The sequence below is a fragment of the Otolemur garnettii genome, unplaced genomic scaffold (assembly GCF_000181295.1).
Source record: "Otolemur garnettii isolate 467f Iridium unplaced genomic scaffold, OtoGar3 scaffold00028, whole genome shotgun sequence".
Taxonomy (NCBI): domain Eukaryota; kingdom Metazoa; phylum Chordata; class Mammalia; order Primates; family Galagidae; genus Otolemur; species Otolemur garnettii.
In genome coordinates, this window is record NW_003852423.1 from 14,362,343 (window position 1) to 14,373,862 (window position 11,520).

At 37.8% G+C, this 11,520-nt stretch overlaps 1 protein-coding gene across 1 annotated transcript in view; it reads left to right on the top strand.

Moving 5' to 3' along the window:
* AVL9 (AVL9 cell migration associated) overlaps positions 1–11,520 on the top strand; it is a 57,867-nt gene that overhangs the window by 21,533 nt on the left and 24,814 nt on the right. Inside the window, exons 4-9 of the mRNA XM_023512424.1 lie at positions 1,220–1,309; positions 2,117–2,183; positions 3,361–3,401; positions 4,751–4,789; positions 10,006–10,075; positions 10,690–11,225. Of these exons, the coding sequence (XP_023368192.1) occupies positions 1,220–1,309; positions 2,117–2,183; positions 3,361–3,401; positions 4,751–4,789; positions 10,006–10,075; positions 10,690–11,225 (843 nt within the window). The remainder of the gene's footprint in view (positions 1–1,219; positions 1,310–2,116; positions 2,184–3,360; positions 3,402–4,750; positions 4,790–10,005; positions 10,076–10,689; positions 11,226–11,520) is intronic.

Genomic DNA, 11,520 nt, shown 5'->3' on the forward strand with positions numbered 1-11,520 from the left:
TTTTTTTTTGAGACAGAGTCTCACTTCGTTGCCCCTCAGTAGAGTGCCCTGGCATCATAGCTCTTAGCAATCTCCAAGTCCTGGGCTCAAGTGGTCCTCTTATCTCAGCCTCCCAGGTAACTGGTATTAAAGGCACTTGCCACAGAGTCTGGCTGGTTTTAAGAGATGAGGTCTTGCTCTTGCTCAGGCTGGTCTCAAACTCCTGACCTCCAGCAATCCACCCATCTCAGCCTCTAAGAGTGCTAGGATTACAGGCATAATGCCTGGCCCTGAGACCCCCATCTCTTAAAAAATTATGATAGAAAACACTAGGTAGTAATTTCAATAAAAAAAAGAAAAGAAAAGAAAAGAAAACACTAGGTAGTAATCCCCACAGAGGATTAAAAAGGGGGAAATGAACTTAAATTTAATCATGAATCTTCAACTAGATATAAAAGCATCCTGCTGTAGGGAAGATTAAATGTCACCAAGGTAACAGAAAAGCATACAGAATTTAAATTTTATAATAATAATAGCTAGGCTGGGTGTGGCTCATGCCTGTAATCCTAGCACTTTGAGAGGCCAAGGCAGGTAGGTTACCTGAGCTTATGGTTCCGAGACCAGCCTGAGCAAGTGCAAGACCCTGTCTCTAAAAATAGCCAGGCATTGTGGCAGGCGCCTGTGGTCACAAGTACTCGGGAAAGCTGAGGCAAGAGAATCACTTGAGCCCAAGAGTTTGAGGTTGCTGTGAGCTATGACGTCACAGCACTCTACTCAGGGCAACAAAGTGAGACTCTGTCTCAAAAAAGAAAAAAATAGAAAATAATAATAGCTAATGTTTGAGTGTTTTCTGTGTCAGACACTTTTTACTGAGTGTTTTTATCTGTTATTTAATTTTTAAAACAATCAAATAAGATGTACTATTTTTTCACATACTCATGTTCAGATCAGCAAACAGGTGTATGGAGATTCAGTGCCCAGGGTTATGCAGTAGAGTAATGAAGCCAGGGTCGAGAAACCTGAACCCATACTCTGAACCACTATATTGTGAGTATTCGAGGTTCTTTTCACCTATAGGCAAAGAGCTAGAACACATGACTTTATAGCTTTCAGCTATGAGTAATGTGGCACTAAAATTGATAGTTGCTTTTTTCTCCTTATTCTCTTCAAATAAAAAAGTTGTGGGTTTGTTCGTTTGACTATCATCAACCTAATGGTAACTTCTCTTTTTTTCTTTAAGCCTCTCTATGGTTTACTCCAAGCAAAACTTCAACTTATTACACATGCATATTTTGAAGAGAAGGATTTTTCCCAAATTTCAATTCTAAAGGTAACTTTATACCCCTTTATAGATGTGCTTGGCTGAAGATGGATTCATAAATCAATAAATCTTGTCAATAGTATTATGAAGGATAGTCATTAACTCAAGAAAGACATTCTTCTTTGAAGATAAATTTGTATTAAAACATTGAAAGACCAGGAATCTGCCCAAATACTTACTAAATTTAACCAAATTATCTTTTTTTTTTTAGAAAATAATGACTACAAATAACTATAACTAACAGTAATGTTTCTCTTAATGGATAATAGCCCTTTTGCTATGGCACTGCTTCTATAAATTTGCTTCTCTTATTAATAAACTCCACAGTAGTTTATGTGTGTGTATCAGGCTTCTGGTTCCTAGCTCCCAATACATAGACCAGAAAAACCACATGACTATTCCACTGAAGATGGATAACATGTTTTTCTCAAGGCTGTTGTTAACATACAGAACACGGATCTCCTGGATTCCAGTGAGAATAAGACAATTAAGTACTTAGCAAGGAAGCAGAGGCTTTATCCTAGGAGTTCATACAACCCTATGAATGAATCTATCTCTAAAATGTAGAGGAAGGAGGAAATACTCCGAATAGTTTTTTACACTTCCTGCTCACATCTTCTGATCCCTTATGTCTGGAAGGGAAGGAATGAGTGCTGGAAACTGGCAAAGTTTCAGAGAGACCTTGATTGGTTTTTAATTTAGTGCCTATCAAAAAAGTGCTTTCGTTAAAGAACCAGCTTTTGTCCGTTAAGTGTATTTCTGATTCAGTATCTAAAATAATAGTAGAATGTTCTAAATTCAATCTATATTTTATAGGAACTTTATGAACATATGAATAGTTCCTTGGGGGGAACTTCTTTAGAAGGATCCCAAGTATATCTTGGTAAGTTACTTTTTTACAAGTTAGAAGAGATCCTCTATTTCTTTTTGTTTGGCAAACTGAGTTGCGTGTAAAACTTCATGATCAGAATTACATCTTTATATGGGACATAAATTCTTCAAAATTCGAGGCTGCTGCTTAAGTATCTTCTTAGCCAGTATTTACACTGAGAAGGATTATTGTGGCATACTATTCACAATATTTATAATTATTATTGTACAGGAAGAATTTCTGCTTTTCAAAATAGTAATGGAAGTTTTTTCCTTGCCTTGCCTTAATACTGACAAGCTCAAAACAAGGGCAGGGGGGAGAGCAGGAGAGAGAGAGAGATGCTCGGCTCTTTTCTGAGATCCTTCAGGTTGTGTGATTTTGTTTATAATTTCTTGACAACCTGGAATATCTGTTGATATCCAAGGTACTCAATGGGTAACTCAATAAATAATCCTTTTCATGATTTAAAAAAAAGTTTTAATCACATATTGATTTATGCTTGCTCATTTCCTGTTTCAGCATAAAGTAGCCAATTGTGGTTGTTTATTATTTGAAATCCTGTGTGTAAAGTTACCTATTCTGAGAACATATTTTTCTCTACATTATGTTTCCTTGTACTGCGACATTTCAGGCAGATGATTGGAGAAGAGTGTGTTTCAGAAATAATAACATATGGAGTTTGATGGCCAAAACTATATTTAAAGTATTGATGACATTGTAATATAAGTTTTATCATTTCTGAACTTGTATAGTTTATGTTTGTAGAATGGGGGAGGGTAGACCTGCACTGTCTAAACCAGCTGTTCTTAACCTGTGGGTCGCAACCCACAGGAACTGTATTAAAGGGTCTCGGCATTAGGAAGGTTGAGAATCACAGGTCTAAACAGTAGCCACTTTCTATATTCAGATTAAAATTAATAAAAATTAAATTTAAAAGTCAGTTTCACTTAACCACATTTCAAGAGCTCGGTGGCCATATGTGGATGCTACATTGGACAGGACAGGTTTAAATATTTTCATCCTTGCAGAAAGTTATTTCTGAGTTTGTATGCACTTAACTAAATATAATATAAATATTTGCATATTTCCGTATTCCTACCTTTTTTTATCTCCTTTCCTTTGAAAACAAATTTTCTTTCACAAAAACAGTAGATTATATTCACAGATTAGCTTCTTGTTAACATTGTAGGTCTGTCTCCTCGAGATCTTGTCCTTCACTTTCGACACAAGGTATGGCATCTTATTTAATCTATGATGTATGGCACTAAAGTGACAATTTTCTTTTACTGTATTCATTTAACTGGCATGTTGATTGTGCTACATCAAATGCAGATATGGCATACTATACTTTATAAGACAGTACTTAGTCTCATAACTATCCAACTTGAAAATGTTGGTAGTGCTTGTATTATAGAAATTTTTAGAAGAATGTAAATACTGTCTGTTTAGTTCTTTGCAGGACTAAACAGACAGTCCTAACAGACAGGACTATTTTTTTTCTATTGTCTTTGCAATTCAGCTATCATGATTAGATTAGAAAGGAACAAGTTTTGATATTGCAGAATATAGTAGAACCTCCTATAGTTGATCACCTCCCTGCATTGACCACCTCCTTAAGTGACCTAATTTTCATAGACTGGACACGTACCCCATGTTTTCTTTTCTTTTTTCTTTTTTTTTTTTTATTGAATGGTAACTATGTACATGAATGCACTAAATGCACTTCTGGGGTACAGTGTGGGGTTTTCACACACAATCCAAAACACTTCCATCAAACTGGTTAACATAGCCTTCATGTCATTTTCTTAGCTATTATTTTAAAACGTTCACATTCTGCTCTTAGAAAGATTCACTTGTACCCTTGTAAGATAAACCTCAGAAGTGATCCCTCCAATCCCCCTCCCTCCACCCATTCTCCCCTCCCCTCTCCTTCCCCCCTCCCCGTATTCTTAGGCTGTTATTAGGTTATACCCCATGTTTTCGATGGAAGTTCCTTATGTTAACCACTTCCATATGTTGACCATTTGTTATAGTCCCTTGGGTAGTCAACTTACAGAAGCTCTGTTGTATGTTACCCTGAGAATGGAACATTTTCCAGTATATCTATACATGCTTATGCTTTCTAATTTTTATTATGAAAGCATATGCTGTCTAGGACATAAACACATTGATAGTTCATTTAACAAACATTTATTGAGCACTTACAATGTGAACACCCTGGGCATTCAGAAATAAATGAGCAGTCCCTGCTTTTAAGGACCTTGCACATATTTCAAGCAAAAATAAAACCACTTGCTCAAGAAAAGATAATTTCAATTAGAGGTTTGAGTCTTAACATTTTTTAGAAGACACAGTTAATATTTAAGTTCTCAGTGTAAGTTCTTAATTTTTCACATATTTTTTAAAGTGCTATGATTATTTAAGTGATTAAATGATGTGTTTGAGGAGGGGGAAGGCAAATGAATTATAGGCTTGAGTTTTTCTTTTTTTTAATCTTTTTTCCCCTTTTTTCGCCGCAAGCCAGCCTACCATTGATTAGTTTTTCACTTTAATACAAATTTCTTTCTTTCTTTCCATAGGTCTTAATCCTATTTAAACTAATTCTTCTTGAAAAAAAGGTGAGCTTCAAAGGGAAAGTACAAAATACTTACCTTTATTGAAATTTTTTTATGTATTACATAAAATTGAAATTAATGATAAAGTATTAAAACACTTTTGACCTTTCAAATTGTGGTAAGCTAAAGCACATACTCTCATTCACCTCCATAAAGCTATGAAATCATGTAGTCTTTCTGATGACATTTTGACAGAGTATTCAATTAACCAGTATGGTTTCTACTACACATAATAGAAAACCCAATTTTAAACTGATTTGAATAAAACAGAAATGTATTGGCTCACATCACATTTCTGGGTTGGTTGCTTCAGTTGTTCTAGTTTTTTCCATCTCTCTATTCTATAGTCTAGAGGCTTTATCCAGAGCCTGCCTTCCCTTGTAGTATAGGAAACTACAAACAGTAATTGGGCTGTTTGCTCCCTTAATCATCACTGTAGCAGAAATAATACCTCCTCCTAAACCATTTAGAAAGAATTCTTTCCTACTAGGTCATGCAGGTGCCTACTCCTGACCGGTAAGTGTTTCCAAAGACATACTTGCATACTTAAACTTAGGTTCCTTATGACTCTCTAATAGAAAGGAATGGGATTGCCCTGATTGGTTTAGACTAAGGTTAAGGAACCTGCAGTTTTGGGGCCGTTATGTGGCCTTCTGGATCCTTGACTGTGGACCGTTAACTGAATCCAGATTTTACAGAACAAATCCTTCTGGGCTCCATGGCCAAATCTGGCCCACTGCTTATTGTTATAGATGAAGTTTTATTGGAAAATAGACCCATTCATTTACATTGTTTATGGTTGCTCTCACACTATAGTGGCAGGCTTAAGTAGTTGTGACAGAGACCATGTGGCTCAGAAAACAAAAACATTTATTATCTGACCTTTTGTAGAAAAAGTTGGCTAAACTCTGCTTTATACTAATCAAGAACCATCCCTCAATCTGAGGGCAGTTTTATATTCCATATTCCTGTGCTTGGTGGAGTAGGAATAGAAAGGATATTGGGGAATTGACTGTGTCTGCTGTGGTTCATTACCTTAAAAATATTTGTTCCTTTGACCCAGTAATTCTTCTCTAAGATATTTGTTTTCAAGAATTAATCTGAGTTGGATGCAAAGCTCTTTCTAAGAGATTATTACAAAACCTTTATTTTGTTTGTTTGAGACAGTCTCTCTATGTCACCCTGGGTAGAGTGCTATGGTGTCACAGCTCACATCACAGCTCACAGCAACCTCAAACTCTTGGGCTCAAGCAATTCTCTTGCCTCAGCCTCCCAAGTAGCTGGGACTACAGGTGCCTGCCACAACACCCAGCTATTTTGTTGTTGTTGTTATAATTGTCATTGTTGTTTAGCATGTCTGGGCCAGGTTTGAACTCGCCACCCCCTGTGTATGTGGCTGGCGCCCTAACCACTGAGCTACGGGAACTGAGCCGTACAAAATCATTTTTATTTTTTATTATTATTACTTTTTTTTTTAGAGACAGAGTCTCACTTTGTCACCCTTGGTTGAGTGCGGTGGCATCACAGCTCACAGCAACCTCTAGCCCTTGGGCTTAGGCAATTCTCTTGCCTCAGCCTCTGGAGTAGTTGGGACTATAGGCGCCTGCCACAATGCCCAGCTATTTTTTGTTGCAGTTTGGTTGGGGCTGGGTTTGAACCTGCTACCCTTAGTATATGGGGCGGCACCCTACTCACTGAGCCACAGGCACGGCCCAAAACCATTTTAATACTGAGTTACAAGTAATGGTTTATCTTTGTACATTGTGTGTAACACTAAACAATATAAAAAGATAAATGTTTTTATTGTAAAGATTTTTCATGGTGTATTAAGTCTAAAAGCTTTGTCCAACTGCTTGTTAGTCCATGATCTCAATTGTATAAATAAATTTATAGTCATTGAAAAAGGGACCAGAAGAAAAGATACCAACATAGTTTGGTGAGAATAAAGGATATATATTTTCTAAAAGGAAATATTTCTTTATATCCTACTGTTCTACAAGAAATATGTATTCCTTCTTCAAACAGAAAAGTAAACTTCTTTTAGAAATTAATGAATCTACCATACACCATCAGTGTGATGTTTCAAAAATGTTTAATGTAGACAGTGTCCATAGCTCTGTGGGTTGGGCACCAGCCACATACACCAAGGTTGGCGGGTTCAAGCCCAGCCCCAGCTAGCTAAAATCAATAATGACAACTGCAACAACAAAAAAATAGCTGGGTATTATGGCAGGTGCTGTAGTCCCAGCTACTTGGAGGCCGAGGCAAGAAAATCACTTAAGTTTGAGGTTGCTGTGAGCTGTGACGTCCCATCACTCTACCAATGGCAACACAATGAGACTGTCTCAAAAAAAAATGTTTAACTCAAAATTTACCATCTTAACCATTTTAAGGTGTACAGTTCATTGAAGGGCATTTACATTGTTATACAACCATCATCACCATCCAACCACCAAACACTTCCGTCATGCAAAACTGAAACTCTATCCATATTAAACAATGACTACTTCTCCCCTCCCCACACCTCCTTTCTCTGAATTCAGCTACTCTAGGTTTGCTTGTATAAGGGGAATCGTACAGTATTTCTTTTTAGTGTAATGTCCTGAAGGTTCACGCAAGTTGTGGCAAGTGTCAGAATTCACTTCTTACAGATGAATACTATCACATTAGCTGTGCCACATTTATACATGATTGAATGTATATTATTGAATGTGTTATTGGTACGGTTCCTCAGTAGATATGTGGACATTTAACATACCTGTAGAGCAAAGGAGTATATCACATTTTCTTATAGAAAGACAAGATTGCTTTAAATTTTTTGTCTCAATCCTGGACCGTTCTGAATTTGGCAGGGGCTATATTTGTTTTAAATCACAGAAGATTAACTTATGGCAGACTGAGTGTTTAAAAAAAAAAAGCAAAGAAGAGAAAAATCACAGAAGAAGCCATTAATAAAGTCCTGTGTGATTTCTCCTAAAATATGACCTGTCATTTAATTGTTTAAAAAAAAAAAAACTCACTTTGCCAGGCACAGTGGCTTCTGCATATAGTCTCAGCTACTCAGGAGACTGAGGTGCGAGGGTCGTTTGAGCCTAACCTGGGCAACATAGTGATACCCTATCTCAAACTAGTTTTTTGTTTTGGGGGGGTTTGTTTGTTTGTTTGTTTAAGTCTCACTTTGTCACCTTCAGTAGAGTGCCGTGGCATTATAGCTCAGTGCAACCTCAACTCTTGGGTTCAAGCAATCCTCTTGGCTCAGTTTTTCTATTTTTAGTGGACAAGAAGTCTTGTTTTGCCCATGCTAGTTTCAAACTCCTGAGCTCAAGCAATCCACCCACCGTAGCCTCAAAGAATGCTAGGATTACAGGCATAAGCCACCACACCTGGCCTAAAAATGTATTTTAAAAAAATAAAATAAAGGTCTGTGCCTGTAGCTCAGTGAGTAGGGTGCCCGCCACATACATCAAGGCTGGTGGGTTCAAGCCTGGCCCAGGCCTGCTAAACAGCAATGACAATCTCAACCAAAATATAGCCAGGTATTGTCGCAAGTGCCTGTAGTCCCAGGTACTCGGGAAGCTAAGGCAAGAGAATCGCTTAAGCCAAAAGAGTTTGAGGTTGCTATGAGCTGTGACACCAGGGCGCTCTACCCAGGGCAACATAGTGAGACGCTGTCTCAAAAAAATAAATAAATAATAACTCATCTAGGCAGACCTTCACTTGTTTTAAACTAATATTAACCAGTATCAGTTTGAGTACAATATCTAACTGAATCTTGTTACTAATTTAATTTTTTGTTAGTTCTGAAAGAAATGTAAAACCTACTTAAAAGTTGGTGGAATAATACAGTGAACACTTTTATATCCTTGATCTATATTTACCAGTTGTTAACATTTTGCCATTTTTGTATTATATTGCTTTATATATTTTCACTTTTCCCCCTGAATCATAATACTTGAAAGTAATTGGTAGATATCATGGTATTACATCCCTAAACACTTAAGGATATATCTCTCAAGAATAAGGGTATGTTCCTACAGAACTAAAATACCATTTTCACATTCAAGAAATTTAATATTGAGGTTGTGTGAGGTAGCTCCCCACTCTAACCCTAGTGTTTGGGGAGGCTAAAGTGGAAGGATCATTGGAGGTCAAGAATTGACCAGCCTGAGCAAGAACAAGACCCCATTTCTACCAAAAATACACATAGAAAAATTAGCTGGGAAGGGTGGTGAGACCTGTAGTCCCATCTACAGAGGAGGTTCAGGCAGGAGGACCGCTTGAACCAGGAGTTTGACGCTGTAGTGAGCTATGATGATACCATTGCACTCTACCCAGGATCATAGAGTGAGACTCAGTCTACAAAAGAAAGAAAAAGAAATTAACATTGAGACAATAAACGATATCTAATATACAGTCTACTTTAAAATTTCCCTAAATACCATAATGTCCCTTATGGCTCATTGTTTTCAGTCTGGGATCTAGTCAAGGATCAAACAGTTCTACTTCTCCTTTTTTGTTTGTTTTTGTATTTCATGACATTGGCACTTTGAAGACAATCCAGACTAGAGTTTTAGAATGAGATTTATCTTCTTTGTCTTGTGGCTAGTTTCAGATTTTTTTTTTTCTTTTTGAGAGAAGGCCTTGCTGTTTCCCCAGTTAGAGTGCAGTGGCTTCATCTGACCTAACTGCAGCCTCGCACTCCTATGCTCATGCAGTCCTTCTACCTCAGCCTCCTGAGTAGCTAGAACTACAAGGGCACGTGACCACACCTGGCTTCTTTTTGTACTTTTGGTAGAGATGGGGCCTCTCTGTGTTACTCAGGCTGGCAAATTGAACTATTTTTGCAAGAATGCTGCACCGGTGGGGGTCTGTCCTTATTAGGACATGACATCAGGAAGCCCATAATTAGTAGTAGTACTATTATTGGTGATGCCAAGTTTGACAATTTGGTTAAGATGTGGTTGCCACTGCAATTTATCATCCATGGGAGTCACTGTGAGCTTCCTGTTGACCAACAAACTTAGTTATGGCATCCATTGGTAATTTTTATCTGAATCATGGTAGATATGAAATGGTGGTTTTCTGTCATTACTTCTACATTTATTATCTTTTGTGAAGAATTTTTCCCTCTCCTCTCCCCTCTTCTTTTTTTTTTTTTTTTTTTTATCTATCATGGTCTCTTGGATTTTCTAATTTAATTTTGATTGAATTCATTTCAGGTTCTTTTTTATATATCTCCGGTGAATAAATTGGTGGGTGCACTGATGACTGTGTTATCCCTTTTTCCAGGTAAGAGGATAGCAGCATCTACTCTTTCCTTTGTTTAATTTGTACTGGAACTTAAACTTTCAATAATAAAAATTTTCAAGGATCAGGGTTAACATTTCTTTTTTAAGGCACCAGCTCAGAGGCAATAGTGTATTTTTAATGTGAAATTTTCATTTTGGCAATAAGTTTCTCCCTTTTGTGTGTGTTTTCTTTATATTCTTTTTCCTTTTTTTTTTTTTTAAACAGAGCCTCCAGCTGTTGCCCTAGGTGGAGTGTTGTGGCATCACAGCTCACAGCAACCTCCAACTCTTGGGCTCAAGTGATTCTTCTGCCTCTGCCAAGTTGCTGGGACAACAGGCACCCGCCACAACACCTGGCCATTTTTGGTTGCAGCTGTCATTGTTGTTTGGCAGGCCCAGGCTGGATTTGAACCCGCCAGCTGGCACCATATATGGCTGGCACGTTAGCCACTTGAGCCACAGGCGCCAAGCCGCTTTTTCCTTTTTTTAAATTAAAATGTGTGTAATCATTTTATTAATATTTTTATAAGAGTTTCACTACATAAAACCATTTATAGCTGTTAATTTTTTCATATTATTAAAAACCAAGCCATTCTCTAATCTTATATATTTTAGGTATGATTGAACATGGCCTCAGTGACTGTTCTCAGTACAGGCCGCGGAAGAGTATGTCTGAAGAGAGTGGGCTTCAGGAAAATAATCCACCTGCATATGAGTTTGTTTCTGCATCTACTTCTGACACTTCAAATACCAGCTTGGGAAATGTCAAGAAAATCGTATCAGGAAACCTTGGAGCAGATTCTGCCGTCAAGACCAAAGAGACTTTGTTCCAAGTAGATAACAGCAGCAAAGGTCAGGAACCCAATGACAGCAATCAATATTTGAAACCTCCATCTCGCCCATCTCCAGAATCTTCAGAAAGTGACTGGGAAACCTTGGATCCTAGTGTCTTAGAGGACCCTAACTTGAAAGAAAGGGAACAGGTAGGGTCGGACGAGACAAACTTATTTCCAAAAGACTCTGTTCCCTCGGAGAGTCCTCCAATTACTGTACAACCTCAAGCTAATACAGGACAGGTGGTCCTGATGCCAGGGCTCATTTCAGGTTTGGAAGAGGACCAATACGGCATGCCCCTGGCCATCTTCACAAAGGTAAAATATTTAAGTCTTTCATCAAAAATCCTTGTAGAGTTTAACATTCATCATTCAATACATTTTCAAGTCAAAAGTTTTTCCTTGAAAATGACAAAATACATACAAAATGTATCTGTGGGCTCGGCACCTGTGGCTCAAGTAGCTAAGGCACCAGCCACATACACCTAAGGTGATGGATTCGAATCCAGCCCAGGCCAGCCAAACAACATGATGGTTGTAATCAAAAAAGTAGCCAAGCATTTGTGGCGGGTGTCTGTGGTCCCAGCTACTTGGGAGGCTGAGGCAGGAGACT